General features: G+C 45.9%; 1 protein-coding gene across 4 annotated transcripts in view; it reads left to right on the top strand.

Annotated features, from left to right (window-relative positions):
• The first annotated feature begins 14258 nt into the window (after positions 1-14258).
• The window catches only part of ABCG1 (ATP binding cassette subfamily G member 1), a 65755-nt gene continuing 63349 nt past the window's right edge, over positions 14259-16664 (top strand). For all 4 annotated transcript variants that reach the window (XM_032994465.2, XM_032994466.2, XM_032994464.2 and 1 more), the window contains exon 1: positions 14259-14463. In XM_032994465.2, coding sequence (XP_032850356.2) covers positions 14422-14463 — 42 coding nt within the window. In that variant the 5' untranslated portion in view covers positions 14259-14421. The remainder of the gene's footprint in view (positions 14464-16664) is intronic.

Genomic DNA, 16664 nt, shown 5'->3' with positions numbered 1-16664 from the left:
CTGCTGCTGAAAAGGGGTTGGGTTTAAACATTTTTTGCTGTATAAACACGCCCATCTGCATATAGTCTTCAGTGTTAACCAGTTCTTCCAAGGACTCATTTTCCAAACATTTGAGAAATTTAGGGCTGTGCTCAACTTGTGGTTAGAAAGTTTGCAGTGAGAAACTGGGATTTGGCCAGCTCACATCCACTTGGCTGTCTCATAGCCCCAGTTAAAAGTTTGTCCTGAGCAACTGAAGCTCTTCTGTACTCCAGGTCACATCTTTCTTCAATTAATCTCGCTGTCTGGGGGACACCTGATCTTCGTATGGTCAAATATGTGTGAAACTGTGCTAGAAATTGTGCTAGAAATTGCAGCGATAATAGATGTTTTAATTGAGAGAAATATAAGCTTTTGTTACTGGTGTTGTAAATGCCCTGTTCTAAGATCACTGTGATCCTGTGCTGGCAGCAACATTAATGCAGATTAAGCAGGATTATAAGCATCTCAGGATGCTTTTAGGAAGACTTGGTCCTGCCAGGGGTTCAAGGCATTGCCTACATGACCTCTCAAGTCACTGAAGACAGCTTTAGCTTACTTTTCTGTAGTTCTGTGCTCTTCCAGTTTGGTTTGAGTTGTTGCAGTGAGTCAGTGCAGCTGTGTGATCCCACCGCAGATGTGCACAGTCAAGCAAAAAAATCTATGGGGTGAATCAGAAAAGGGTAGGGGTGTGGGCAGACATCAAAGCACCTTTAGTGGCAATTACTCCCTACACTTCCAACTTCATAGAGAAAGGCTGTTTGTTTGCTTGCTTGTTTGTCTTTAATTATGAAGCTGGATTAGCATAACACTACATCTGAGCTTCCAAAAATCTTGCAAATACAGACATGGACAGAAAACTACCCATTCATGAAGGTATCAAGTAAATGCTGCACTGTGCAGCAGTAGCCACCAGATGGTGCTCCCTGTACCTGTATCAGCTGCTCCAGGCCCTGGTTGCACTAAAGCCTTCAACAATTTCTGAACTTCCAGCTCCATCTGTGGGACAGAGCAGCCTGCAAATCGCTTTCCTTTCAATGGCCTTTGCAATACCTAATTGCACTTCCGTTCTGTCTTAAGGCCATCCAAGTGTCTTCCCTTCCAGCACATGAGATGGCGTAAGAGTAGGGAAATTAATACATTTTGTCACTCTGAAGAGGTGACATGGAGCAAAGAGATGCTGGACAGGCAACAGGAGCTTCTCCTGCCTGCAGGTCACCTTGGCTGTGCCCTGGCAGCAGACTCCATGGCCGTGCTGTCACAGGCATGAAGAGCCATGCAGGTCTCCAGTTACACATGCAGTTAAGCTCATAGGGGAATTACAGTCAAAAAAGGAAGGGATAAAGGTGTCTGTGGGAAACTCAGTGTGATCCTATCTGTCTCTTTGAGCATCTCAATACCATCTTAAAGCATAGACCTGAGTGAAAACACTCGAAGAAAAAGGTTTTGGTTTGTTTCCTCTACGCACTCGTCTTCTGCTTGCTTTTGTACGCTCTGGGCTGGTGCAAGGTGAAGTGGGAATGGAGAGCGGCACATCGGCAATGCATGAAGCCAGTGCAGTGGTCAGGGAGCAAGGAGCAGCCATCTGCAGGCTGAGGCAAGGGACTGATGTGCATGCTGGAGTTTGCCACTGCTGCTGTGGCAATGCAAATCACTAACTCGTCACTGTGGTCAGGTATTATAGCAGCTCCTGAATCTTTGTTCCCCTCATTGCAACAATAAACATCCTATTCTTCTGATTAAAAGGTTAACTGTACATCAAGTACATTCAAAATCTTAATTTGATTTCTCTTCTCACATTCAGAAGGCTTATGCAGCATAGGGGCTTTTCATCTTTTCATCTGTTCTTCGTGGAGATTTTCCCACTGGATTCACTGAATCAGCACCTTAAGTGAATTACTATTAAAAAATATAACTTTATGAGCATGGCCAACTTATCTGTCTAAAAAACACCCTATGAATACAAAATGTAATTAAATATTAGCTTTCAGCTAATTAGAAAACGTGGCTTTCCAACTGTCATTTTCCTTAACTACCACTAAGGTCACTTCACATGTCTAATCATTCCTTTTGTCTAAGGAAATGGATAGCTGCAAAGTGCCAGCTACCAGTGATCTTGCTCGCTCTTGAGTATCGTGTACAAGAGTTTGAATATCGCGCCATTAGTTTTTACATCCTAATTGGTGTTTAAGGAAAAGGTCCTCTCCCTTCAGTTCTGCTGAACAGTGCCCATATCAGTGACTGGTACTCACTGAAGTCACCCCTGGAACAAGGAAACATGAATGCATGCTTGGTAACATATGGCAACAGGAGGCAATCTGTTTGCTTCAGGTTTGTCACTGCTGTGTCGCCCAGCCTATAGGGCAAGTAATATGCTAAAACCCTGGAGCCATGCTCTAGTGGACAGCCCTGCAGGGCCAAAGAGATGGGTGGTATAATCTCTCAGCTCTCCCTTCTGTCTTTCCAGCTGAAGTGGACTCAAGAAGAGCAGCTCACCCTTGGCCAAGGGTGGGGACTGGGGGGCTGCCACCTCGCAGGGCTGTCCGGGAGGACGGAGCCCTCCCTGCAGGAATCAGGGCTTTGTCTCTTCCCAGAGATGCAGCTGTATGTGCTGTGTGATATTGTGACAGGGATGAGGCCATCTGTCTTGCCTTGGGATGGCCTCTGTTGTCAACAGAGAAAAATGAGAACCTTCAGGACATGATTCATCTGCCCTGTTTTAGGTGTTCACTTCAGGTGAGATGAAATCACCCACAAATGTCCGTTTCTCTCCATTGACTCTGAAGGGAACCTAGAGCAACACTAACTCATAGACACCTACATTATAAGACAGCTGTAGGTGCTCAGAAGAAATCCCCCTCCCTAACTTTCATGCCTTGGAAGAAGATACCATCATGCCAACACCTGGTGAGGTGGGTCAGCAGATCTGTGACATTATAGGCCTGGGCAGGGCATTATATTGGAGAAAGAGCAGCAATTTTTGCAAGCATAAGGAGTTCAGCAGCACCTAACTGGGAGCCTGTGGCTCTGCAGGCACACAGCTGGCACAAGAATTTTTCTCTCTTTTTCAGGATTTTGCCAATAATGGCCCATAGGGTCTACTTATCACAGTGCCTTTCATGATTGGTGTCTTTCCTCCCCTCTTCACTTCAAGTATAACCATGATGGAGGTCTCACTAACAGGACTTTGGCCTTGGAGGAAGACACGTGGGATAGGACATATATCCCTCATGTCTTTCCATACCATATTCCTCTCACCATGCCTGTCAGAATGCATCTTGACCCCAACATGCATGTGAGTGGCACCAGTGTACATGCCCTTGTCTCCATCACAATGGTGCTGCCTCCCATCCTACACAGCCTGCATGTAGTGCTGCAGCCAGGTCATGTGTATCAGCAAAGACTGGGCAACCAGGCCCTAACAGAGGTATGTGTGCATGCAGATTATGTAGGAGGAATGCGAAAGATGGGGAAAAAAGGATTAAAGCAAGGACAAGCTGAAAATTCCCTTAATGCTAACTTGTCGGTGCATGCTGGTAGAGCTAAGGAAACTAGTTAGGGAGAGTTGTGATTGCTTCACTCCTTCATGACAGATCACTGCCCAGCCTTGCAAACTCATGCCTACTGCATGAGGCCCTCAGAGCGGCGAGGAAGCAGGGACATGCTATTCCTGTGCAAGCCTGACAGGAGACACCTGTTCTGATTCTTGCTGCTAGCGACCTGCCTGCCTCAGACAAGCGAGCTGGCAGCAGCAGAAACCAGATAAACCCCTCCTCCTCTTCTTTTATGTTTTCTATGGGCACGAAGCCTTGTGGTTGGCCTGTTATTGAGTGTGGTCACGCTGCTTTGTGAACGATTTCCTCAATTCTAGCAAAAAGTGATGAAAAACTCAGAAGAGAGTGAATTTGCAGTTTATGCCATGCTTGAAAACTCTCTTCCTTGAGTTGTTCAGTCTCATGCTAGTAACTGGTTCCTGCTTCTCTGTAACAACTCTGTATTTGCTGGGTTGTCCTTAATGCCTTTTGCAATGAGACGGTGCAAATGTGTGCTAGGTGTACTTACAGTTCACTTACAGGAAAATATGGTCTGGGCTGTCACTGCCAAAAAAAACGTAGCAAAGGAAGCTCTCGGGTCACTGTAAAGGGTAATCTGATTTTATTCTGCTTGTGCAATGTCAGAAGTGATTGATATCTTAAATATGAGGAAATGGAGTTTCCTGCTTTGTCCTACAGCTTGTATTGAAATTGTCTCATTTGCTCTTATTAAATGATCTATCCATGGGTATCTGGGAACAGTCTCCCTTTTAATTCTCTACATTGTACAATCCAGTTTGTAATTATTTCATTATGATTTTAATTAGTCTTTCCTTCATTAAGGTTACAAGCACCGCATTTAGTGATTTATTTATTTTTTTAGTTGACTACTCAGCTCTTAAAAGAGCTGGGGGAGATGAGGGGCTTAAAAGAGAGTGGAACGGCTATTCAGTTTTGGAATTACCTCTGACACAGACTCAGAGTGCACAATGACTTGTCATTTTTTCAGACCAAAATCATTACACTGGAAAACTGCCAAAGTCAAACAGCTCTGCAGGATCCTGCTTGTTTTCCTGTCAGCTTGCTCAGACTCTGGCCGGGGGGGGCTGCAGGTGCTGGCCTTCCGTCCACAACACCAGCTAGGCTGGTGGGAAGCTGGGCAGTGAAAACTTCCATCCATGACTTGCCTGAAGGTTCCTTTTTTCCCTAACCCTTTTTTTCTCTTCACCTTATTTTCCCAACAAAAAGCTAGTAGGCTCCTACTAAAGTATATCTTGAATAAAATGACGCTGAGACATTTCCTTCTGCTGTGAGGTTACATTGCCATGTCCATCAGGCCCGTCCTCTTGTACTCTGAAGAATTATCTGAGCAGAGTTTGAGGAACTGCTGTTAGTTTGGGATGCCCAGGTGTGTGGTCTTGCCCTTAACAGTACAGCCTGCTGCCACTGAGCATACGTTATACCATGAGGATATGCATGCATGCATGGTTACAAGGAGCTTCTTACCAAGGGTGTTCTACGTCTGGAAACTCCAGATGTCCACAGTGCATGCCCAGATGACGTGGAAATCTGAATGGTTGAAAATAGGAAAAGGAAACAGAAGGATGCTTACTGTCCATGTACTACACAGAGTGCACCTTGGTGGAAATAAAAGTAGAAAGATTTTAACATAGGAGATGTGCTGTATTCTGCAGCTGTCAGTAGTGAACAAATGCTGGAATTTTTATAAATACTCATTTGGTAACATTTTAAAGCATTGTGCCCAGCACAGAGTAGCTAGGTACTTTCTGTCTCACTGGAATGGAAGCCAGTGGTTGCTGAAGGACCACTGATTGCCAGTCTGCCTGTTTGCAAGCAAGGCAACAAGAGTCCCAGCAGTAGTCTGTATATGGGACAGACACACTATGAATCTGACATGACTCATAGCACTGCTGAAAATAGAGTTATTTAATAAAATCTGGAAAGGAACTGCATGGCGTGTGTAAATCAATGAAGACAAAGAAGTACTCTTCGGGCCCTTAAGATGGAAGATGATGCACTTTCTGACATTAAACTTGTAAAGTTTGGGCCTGGATAGTTTACAGTTGTGATTCCTAAGAATATCTTTACAGAGAACCTTGATCACACTGAATAAAATTTGGAGTCCTGGGGAAACATCGTTATTCCTAAAAATGTTGCACCAGAATTCAGAAAAGGCCAGAGCAATGGCTAGATTCAGTTGGGGTCTGTGACACCAGCTCAAGCAAAAATACCAGAATTAATTTAATAATGAACTATAACATCAAACAAGTTGTGTAATGCCATGCACCGAGAAGACGGTCCTTTTCTGAGTCTGCCCTAGCCAGGTCAGTCCTTTTCTAAGAGCAGGTATGAGCCTGAATTATGAAAATATATGCATGCTCACACATTATATAGCTACGTTCTTATGAGATTTGACTTAGCATCCTATGATAATCTGTCCAATACTGTACAATATCATAAAATATGATAAATAGTTTAGCAACTGGTAAACCAACATACCTCAAGGCAGTTATCACTGGGGAAGCTTTTAATGGGCATGTTTTGATTAAGATTGCACTGAAGATAGTGTTAGGCCTGAAGTGATTAAATATTTGCATTGGTGATTTGGAAGTAAATATAACTCCTCTGCTGATTAAGGTGTGTGACTTATGCAGAATGGTAAACAAAGAGGCTAGAACTGTTGCATTCAACAATCTTGACTTCTTGATAAGCTTGACCCACTTAAGTGAAATGTATTTAAGTAGTTGACTGCACAGATACACTTTTAGGAATAAGGAATGAAGGTCATGACTACAGAATAGGATGCTGTATCCCAGCAGGAATTGACTCAGAAAAGGATTTGGCAATTGAAGGATAAGCAAATCAGCATGAGCTCCCACAGTTACACCGTGGCCAAAAAAGGTTAATGAGATGCTTGGATTAACAGTGCATAAACAGGGCAGAAGTAAGGTAATGTTAACTATGAACATGACATTAGTGGGATCAATTCTGGAATGCTACATCAAATTTTGGCATCAACTGCTCTAAACAGAGGCTGAAAAGGTATAAAAAAAGGGCCACAAATGATTAGATGGCAGGAGAAACTGCCTTATAGAGAGCTCTAAAGGGTTCAGTGTGTTTAGCTGATCAAAAAGAATGATACGACTTGATTATTATGTCTATGTAATAATGTCCATTGTGACTGAGGGACAGAAAAGTAGCAAACTAGAAAGGGCTTTTTAACTTGCTTAGTTGTAACTGTAAACAAATAGTTGAAAACTAGACTAGACACATAAATACTCCACAAATTAATCTACATCAAATAATAAACAGGTAGAATGAACTATTAAAGGTAATCTTGCCTTTCTTTGATTTGGTACCTTCAAATAATGCCAGAATATCTGTCTGGAAGAGAGCTGAACATTACCAACTCCCATACAGGGTAAGTGAGTGTGACTGAAGGACCGGTGACATACCAGGGACCACACCAGCAGATATGGCCTCTGAGTCTGACATTTATCAATGGTCAAATATGCATGAATTAGGAAAGGATCATTGTGAAAAGCTTTTACATCAGGCCTGTTGACTGACCAAGGAAGTCAGGCACTACTGAATGCTGTGGCTTTAAGGTTTGTGATGGTGCCTGATTATTTGCAGGGTTCCAAGTGCACCAAGCTCAAGCCTCTATTACCTGTGCCAGGGACTCCAAGCAGCTCATCTCTCCAAACTGACAGTCACTCTGAAAATCATGACAAATTTGGGTGTAGTTCAGGGCCTGTAGTTTGGCTCCCTCACGGGTAATAACAGCTCCGCTTCCTTGGGAGGCTTCCCAGTGACCAGGCACCTTCTGCAGAGTGCATCACACCCATTTCTTGTTTCTAGGTGTAATTTTGGACAAAAGCATGACCAAGCACATGTAACAAGCAAACAAGCATGCACTAAACTTACCACCTCCAGCTATGCTCCTTTCTGCATGTAGTCCTGCTAGTTGGCTGATACAAGTGCTTTGTTTCCCTGTCAGTCTCATGTGGGCTACTGGAAGGAGCGAGTGGGACAACTTTTCCAATGCCTAACTATACAGTTTTAAGGGGGGTTGTAGCTTTCTTCCCCTGAGCTAAAGCAGAACATGCAACTTCTCTATGAGACTGAGACTGCAACAGACTGTTTTTGTTGCCCAGTAATCATGGTCATTATCTCTCAGGAATTTCAGTGCTGCAAGAAATAAATGTACATATCTGCAGGGAGCACCAAGGGAGGTTCAGGTCACTTACAAAATGATCTTTGAGATGTTCCAGGTGGCGTGGCCATGCAGAATAATCAAGATTTCTCTGCTGAGTCTCACATCTCTCAGAAAGCGTCTAAAATGCCCAACCTTCTGCACTTCTGCTTCCAGTCATGTACAAAAGCACCTGAGGTGGATGGGGTTGGGAGATGGCCTGTTTTTCCTTCTGAAGTGAATGATTAGAGTGATTTTTCTGGCTGCCTCTGCCAGAAAACTGCTCTGCCTAACCTGGAGCTGGGGTTTTTATTCAGTCTCCTGCCCTTTGTAGAAGAGCTGTATATCCTGGGCTAAAACTGAACTTTAAGAAGTTCCACTTCACACAGAAACAAAGGGGAGGGTGGCATCCACATCCCTTCCCCCGTTGGTGTTTAGTTGCATTTTCAAAGCAGAACAACTATGAGGGTAGAGACACCCAACGCTTTCCCCATGAATACTTCATTTCAGTGACTCAGACTTTGTCCTGACCCAACATGCATGTTCAGAATCTTTCTTGAAACCGAGCAGAGACTGAATTTGAAACTTACTTTCCAGCACCACAGTGAGTGCTCAGTGGCAGGGCTACTGGGTGTAATGGGATAGGTGCTGTTTGCAGCTTTCTGTGACGAAAACATGAATTGGGGTCATGGCTGAGAATCCCCTTTGGAAACAGCTTTCAGGGACTAAGTCTAAGTTCCTCCAGGCATGAGTTTTTCCTTGGCATTTCCTTCTGCCTAACTGTTCCTGCTGATGTCTGTGTATCCCTTTCCCAGGTGCTTGACTCTCTCCCTTGGCTGTACAGGGAGCCTAAGCTGGCAAAGGGTTTCAGCAAATTGGTGCCATGTCTAATTTTCAAGTCACCTTGTGAACTGAGATTGCAGTCTTTTTATCAGACTGCAAAAATACTTTCTTCACCTAACCTACTCACGACAGAGTTGCTGAAGTTTTTCCCCTTGGCTATCGCTGCATGAGTGGTATCACTCGCTCCCTTGTGCCCAGATCCTGAGGCTACCGTCTGTGAAGGTGCAGTGCAAGGAGCCACGATGCCTAAAATCCAGCTGTTCTTCGCTGTTTTCCAGCCATTAGCCTGAGCAATGTGTCCACATGTTTGTTTCTAACGAGGACAGCATGATTTGAGTGGGGCTGCACTGTAGGAACGCAGACAGATGTCTGAAATAGTCTCTGTGCTGGGGACCTTTTCCCTAGAGACCTTGTCTGCTTCCAGCATGACATATGGGTGACAGAAAAATTTGCTATTTCTTCTCTCATGGTAACTGATTTGCTGTGAGCGTGCTATGTTGACATCAATTGAAAGTAGTGATTTCATATAAATTATGCTCAGTCTCTGACAAAATAACTCTATTTGTTTGAGCAGAAAGACTAATGATGTGTTTTCTCGCTCTCTCCTAGCACGTCTTGGGATCGGCTGACCATGGCAAATGAGAGCTACTTAGATACAAACTAATAGACCACCATCTCTTGCGGAGCTGAGCTACTCCATTGCACCCACTATTACTTCCTCTTGGTGTTATTTATCCCCCTTAGTTTGCTTGAGCCAAAATGCTCAAATAACCCCCTTATACCAAATTGACCACTGTACACCCTACTGATTCCCATGAGTATAACAGAGAGTAGCCATAGAAATGAATTCCATCTAAAACTGGTCAGAAATAGGTTGGTATTTTGCTCTTGAATTTCTTGCCTTTGGATCTCAGAAGAGGGACATTTGAGTGCCCAGGCATAAAAATACTGGTAAAACCTAATGTAAAACAAACATGTGAAATTCTTGTGTTATTCCTGAAAATGTTAGTTGAAGACAAAGGTGGCACAAGAGCACAGCTTAGGTGGTATCTGTGTCTATAACACTGGCCATGGCTATTCCGAGTTAGGTGTCTGAAGCCCTCCCCAGCTAATAAGGAAGCCAAAATAGATCTAGAATCCATCCCAAATCAAGGTAAATATTTAGGAAGGAAAGACTGAATTTTCTTTTTGGGATCCCCATTTCTCTCCACTGACTGAAAGAGTCTACATGACTAGCTTAGATAACAATTTTTCAGGCAGCTAAAATTAGAGACAAATCCCACCCATTATACAGAGTATACCTAACCTGAAAGGAATGACTGATTATGTTCTTTAATATTAAATAGATCTGAAAGCAGATCTGTTTAAACTGACTGATCTCAAATAGTATTATGTGAATATATCCAGTATAGATAGGGAAGTATTAATGTCATGTACAAAAAGACATGATAAAATTGAGAGGGATTATGACTGTTGTTTCAATAAATAGAGAGGGGGAACAAGAGGAAGGAAAAAGAAAAATGTGATCTAAGTCAGGTGTTTATTGTATTTTAGCAGGATGCTTCTTCAAATTTTCAGCCCACTGGCAAAAATTACTAGAATAGTCTTTCTAGTTGGAGTCTGGGTGCAAAGCTGCGAATAACTTCCTAGTAGTAAAGGAAAGTTTGATATGTCACTGGTGGTTTGTTTAATGTATCACCTGAAAGTAACATGTATGTTGATGTCTTTCAAGTCCTAATAGATGGGAACATAAACAGAGAATAACAGAGAATAACATTGCTTTAGTTAAAATAATTCTCTTCCGGTAAGATGATGATTTTTTCCCCCCACTATACTTTCATTTCCTCTGTCTCTTTTTTTTTTTTTTTTAAAAGCACAGTGCAGACTCACGGCTACTAGCTGCCAGAAACAGGCTCTCAGCCTTTCTCAGGATCAGACCATAAGTTTTTTCTCAACTTCATCTTCAGGCTGTTCAAACCTATCGATAATCTTTCCACTCTTATTTCACTAAACCTATGGAAATAATTGGGGTAGGGCATAAAAAGATAAAAAAATATACTTCAGAAACCATCCAAAATCGTGTGTATTTTCAAATAGCAAAATGACACTCTGGTATAAACTGTTCTTGAGTACTTATTTAGGTCAATAATTGCGTGAGCATTTCACAGTGGGGTATGTTTCTTTGTGCTCTCTGTTCCTTTGACTCTTTAGGTAGATTTAGAAACATAATTCAGAAACAAAATACCCATTTTTTTTCTCTGATAAACATTTTTTTTAAAAAAGGATATTTTTCTCAAAAGCTCCTTAAGTCTTTTCCATAGAATTCCTTAAACTCTGCCCAGAGCAGCCTAAATTAACAGCAAGTTGCAAATAGTTAAAGCTGAGGTATTTTTTAAATTAAAACCCCATCTAAAATATTTTTCCTTTTATAGTTAAGACTTTCTCATCTGCCTCTTCCACACTTCTCAGTTGAACTTTACACACATGCTGCATCTCAGCAGTTAAGTCCATGCCGGCCTCTGCATTTCCCCAGGCTATACCACTTCTATACATGAACTAGTTCTTGTACAGAGACACCAGAGCTATCAGTACTGCACTAAAATGCCTCCCGTGGCTGTGCTGTAAATCTGCCCTCTCCTGCTGTTGTGTTTCCACTTTGCCTTGTCCTTCCCAGTGCGTTTCTGCTTGCAATGTCCTTTTTCTTTCCTGTGGGCTGCACCAGTCTACTGTCTGTAATGCTTACCCTGCTGTAAAGCCTGGAAGCTACTACTATTTCCTCATCTATTTTGGGAGTCAGTTTTGTCCCTGCTTGCTTGTCCTCACCTTCATTTGTAGCTTCCCTTGTTTTTTTGTCCTGGATTTTTTTTTAACACAGTTTTATCTTTTTTTTTTTTTTTTTTTTTTTTTTTTTTCCCAGAGAGTTGTGTTCTTGTTCTTTTTGTCTGCAGGGACCAGGGGATCACCTGTAAAGCTAATGGAAGAGTTAATGAGGGAATGTAGGAATGCAGGAGACTGCTATTTTTAGCATGCTTCGTCTTATGTAATCATTTTTTTCCTGTGTGGTATCAAAATAGATACCAAATAGAACTTGGTTTCTGAGAAACCTGTTTTATGTCTCAGTGGTTTACAAGAAGCTCCCTTAGATACTGATACTTCAGCCGCCATGAAAAAAGTAAGTCCTCAGGGTCTGATCATGTACTCTTGCTCAGGAAAAACGCTTGTGGAAGGTGACAGGAGCTGTGCTTGAGGCTGCAGGGTAGAGCCATCACTTGTCTTTGTATCATGCTTAATGTCTGTGCCTCTGTGACACTTCACACAGTGAAGGGTAGTTTTCACGTACACCGTTAAAAGCAGTATGGCAAATACGCGGTTGAGCCCACACTACTTCACCCATAATATTAATACAGAAGCCATCACTTTACTGATGGGGGCCGATAATGCCGCATGAACTCAGTGCAGTGCTCCTCCTTTCACACTGCTGGCCTGGGAACGAGGGGCAGCAGCAGGACCTGGCTGGCGACGCGGGTGAGCGTAGGCGGGCAGCGCAGGCCTTCCTGCGGGGGACTGGTTTGTGAAAGGTGCTCTTCGGCCCTTGGTACCGTAAGCTGCTTACGGACAGAGCTAAAACTTTTGTTTGTGCAGCAGATTTCAGTACTGTACATTTAAGTTTTGTTACAGCTTTAATGCTGTTTTCCTTGCTTCTTCCTGAGCCTTTAAGAAAGTAAAACAGAGGATGGTAAGCATCGTGCTGCGTCTGTATCACACATTCACTAAGATCAGGATATCTCTTGCTCGCTCTCAGTATCTTGTTCCATGTTGCAGTTAAAATACATGTTGTCTTTAAGCAGTTTGTTTTACCCTGTAAATGTCTTAAACATATACAGCAGTATTTCATAGTCCTTTTCAGATCCTGCAGGGAGATAATGCAACCTACTCAATGTTTCTAAGGGAAAAGAAAAGAGACAAGCTTGAATAAATTCTAGGTGCTACAGACACATGCTTCCTCACTTGAAGAATGCTTTATAATTTCTCTTTATTTCTAGTATTAGAAGACAATTGTATTTAAAATTTCTTGTCAAACACAGTTCAAACCTTCAATGAGGACTACTGTATGGGCCCATCCACGTTTGGTCTGGTATTCCACAGCAAGTAGGCACTTCTTCCTCAGTATGAGATATAAGTAAATAATTTTCTGCAACATCTACAGACTGAATCCAAGGTCAAACTCAGTGAGTCCCCACACTCCATTCCTTGGCAATGCAGTGGATGTTAAAAGTTCATATATTTCCAAGGGAGAGTCTTCTCTTGTGGAAGAGATATCTACTGAGGGCTATTAGCACATTCAGCAGTGACAGCTATGCCAGGAAGTCCTTGATCCAAAAATGGCTGCAGGCTGGGAGAATATTGGGGAGACATCCGATACAGGCCAGCCCTGTGCTTACGCTCTTCCTTTAGCATCCATCTCCCAACGATTGCCAGGAGGGAGGGTACTGCAGGACACAGGCCCCTGTCTGACCCGGCGCAGATGTTCTGTGCAGCATTTCCCTCCCTGCAGTGCTGTGCCATCTGCAGCAAACACCCCTCCACAGCTCAGCAACGATAAAATACTTACCTACCTCCCACGGACTTTGTGAAGATTACTTCTGTGTCTGTACAATGCTACATGAGCATCAAGCGTTACAGTGAGCTCCCTTGTTAGAAGATTCGTCACAGATTATGAACTGGCATATATAACGTTTGGTAGACGCTTTGAATCCAATTCTCAGACCGCTGCTATCCCCTCTTCCTGCTGCTTCCACAGGAATAGAGAGGGAGCCTCATCGCACACCAAAACCAGGCCCAGCGCATATATATCTTCAGAGGCACTTCAGATGGTTGGTGGGTCTTCCAGTATCTGGCTTCTTGGTGAACTGACTGGGCAGAGCTTTCTCTGCCACCGGGTAGCATGGCTAATGAATCTAACTCAAAACCTAGTCCCAGGTCTAGGTTCAAGTCAGCAGTGCCAACACAACCCTAATGGCATGTGAACGCCGCCCATTGCGCTTCATGTGCAAATGTGGGGGTTCACGCCCCGTCTTTGCAGGACCTCACTGACATGCGGATCTTCAATTTAAGGAAAAAAAAAAATTAATGCAGATGGCAACTCAGTGACAGCCTTCCTTTCTCTCCATTTCTGAACCACGACGGCTCGCTCTGCTTATAAATCGATGGCGTGTGAGTCCCAGGGCCAGAAGAGCCGTTCCCTCCTCACGCGGGCGGGACGGCACAAGGCGTAATTACATGGTGCTTTGATTCCCCGTTTCCTCAGGGAATGCCACGGCGCGTCCCCTCGGGGAGCTCACTAGGGAGCTGGCCTGCTGAGAAGTGCCAGGAGAGCGGAGGGAACGCTCGGCTGCCCACCTCAGCGACGGCCCGGCGAGCGGTCTCCGCCCCCCCCCCAAGTCCCCCGGAGGACCGCCTGCCGCCTGTTTCGGCAGCGGGGCAGCCGCTGCCACCCGCGGGCCGGGCCGCTGCCCACAGCGAGGGCGCGCTGCCCACGCGTGCCCCCAGCGGAGGGGCGCCGCTGAGGGCAGGGGAGCCCCGACCCCGCCTCTCCCCGGCCGGGCGGCGGGGGCCGCGGGGGCGGGCGGGGGCCGCGCCTTGCCGCGGCGGGCCGGGGCGGAGGCGGCCCCATCGCGGCGGGAGGCCGCTCCCCTCCCTGCCCGCCTGCCTCCCGCAGCCAGTCGGGGCGGAGAGGCGGCACTCGAGGGCTTCGCGCAGCGCCGGCGGAGCGGGAGCCGGTGCCGGCAGCCGGGGCGGGCAGCAGGGCACATGGCATGTCTGATGGCGGCTTTCTCCCTGGGCACCGCTTCGGTAAGGCGCGCTCTGCCCTCCCTGCCTCCCTTGGCGGGGCCGCGGCGAGGGTGCGGGGCGGCTCCGGGGTGGCGGAGGGGACGGAGCGAGGGCTCCGCGGGGCGCCTTCCCGCTCTCCCTGAGGGAAAACCGGGGCCGCTCGGTGGGGCCCGGGGCCGCGTCCCTCCGCGGGGTGCCAGGTAGGAGGGGGTGCGGGGCAGCCCCCGGCCGGCGGCGGGGGGTGTGAGGGGACGGCGGCGCATGGCGGGGCTTGACCGCTGGTTACCTCTGAGCTGTAGCTAAAACAGGGGGATTAGCGGCTGCTCCGAGCATGCTCCCTGCGCCGCTGCGCCCCGGCGTTTTCCGAACGGATTTGCGGAGGGACCGTAACCTCTGCATAACACCCGGGGCGAGCGGCACACGGGCGGGAGCGGGGAAGTGGGGTGCGGGGCGGGACGACGACACCGAGTCGGCGGGGAGGGAGCGGGCAGCGCCGGCGGGACCGTCCTGCCGCTGCGAGCGGGCGGGCGGGCGGGCGGGCGCCGGGAAGGCAATCCGGCTCCTCACGGGCGAAATAAAGCTGCGTGGTAAATAAATACAACTGTATGGCGCCCGCGAAGGTGTGAGCGCCGGCGTTGAGAACGTACGCGGTTGGTGTCTGGTGTGTGTGTGTGGGGGGGGGGGGGGGGGGATTGAACTGGACGCCAGTTTGAGCTGCCGGGCTGTGCGTACGCGCCGGTGTGTCGGTGGAGTAAACGAGCGGTGCGTTGGTGCTGGCGGATGCGCGGAGGGAGTTGAGGTGTGGTGTTTGAGGAGCGATCCCGGGTAAGCCTGTGGCTGCTGCAGCCACGGGAGTTGCCCACCTCTTGGGAAGCGAAGGTGATACCGCGGCTGGGGGCCGTTTCTGGCCCCCCCAGGCTCGGGGGCGAATCCTGGCCCGTAGCAGGGGGTCCCTGGAGCAGGCAGGCGTGGGGCCGAGGGCTGGCAGGACGCCGTCGCCCTTGGCTGAAAACAGGCGTTTTAGTCTGCTGGGTGATTCGAATGGTTTGTTTAATGTCCCAGGAGCAGAAGTCTCCGGCTTCATCTACTCCCACATGATTAAGTAGGCAGAAACAAGGACCTTGTCCAAAGAATGTTTCGTCTTGAATTGATCTAAACTGGAGAAGCTCTGACCGTCACCTGAATGCTCAAGGTGACCTGCTCGTTGAAAGTTAGTTTTTGGATATTCCCTCTTGACATGTGGAGGAAGTTCAGGGGTTCCTCAGAACCAAGCAGCTTATGAGTGCCAAGCAAGCCTTGAAAACATTCAGGAAATAATATTGTTAATTCACCATCTTTTATTTTTTAGGGAAGAGGGAATTGCTTTAATTGTTCAGTTCTAAGTTGTTTCACATTACTCTTATTGTGTTCAAATTACATACCATTACAGTCAACTATTTAAGAAATTGGGAGTAAGTGTTACTGGATACCTGACCTCTGAGTAAGTTGAGAGCACGATTAAAATATCTTCCTTGGGAAAGTATGGTAGGCAGAGCTGATTTTTACATCCAGGACTTGGGGCATGTGCATGAAGAACGTCAACATGCTAGCTATGTAGTGGTTATGTAGGACATTTTTTTAAAAAAGTTTTTAATCAGCGTTTATGACAAGTGACTGATCTGAGCAGCACTGCTTTTACAACATAAATGGGAAGACCAGTAACCATGTAAATGGCACAGTGACAAGGAGGCAGCGTGACTTCTTAGTTGCACTGCTGGACAAGTAGGAAGAGACAGTGGCATGACTCTGTTTGGGGGCATTCAACACTGATGTCTTGAAATGCAGTGCAGCACATACATTTACCAAAAGATACCGTTGGGGACATGTAGGTTGTTGGGTAGATGTGACAGCATGGAGTGCCTGGCACATAAGCCAGCTACAGAAGTCTTTTCCAGTACGGACCTGAATTAAAAATACTAAATTTTCTTTTAGACAACTGTGCAGATGTTGGGCCCAGCTTATGACATAATTCAAACAACAGATGACAATGAACAGCCTCTGAACTGTTCAAAATTCTGTTTAGCTGAAGAAAATTGACGATTGTTTTACTTTTGGCCTCATACACATCTGTTGATATCGGTGCAAGGTGCCCATGCAAGTAAAAGGAATAGAAAAAGTTCAGATTTTGTGTGCATAATAAAAAAAGAAGAGAAAGGCAGGTGGCAGGCCATTGACATGGTCCA

Source organism: Tyto alba, unplaced genomic scaffold (assembly GCF_018691265.1).
Source record: "Tyto alba isolate M040663 unplaced genomic scaffold, T.alba_DEE_v4.0 Super-Scaffold_14, whole genome shotgun sequence".
Lineage (NCBI taxonomy): Eukaryota > Metazoa > Chordata > Aves > Strigiformes > Tytonidae > Tyto > Tyto alba.
The sequence above is the reverse complement of the archived record's forward strand: the minus strand, read 5'-3'. Positions and strand labels throughout refer to the sequence as shown.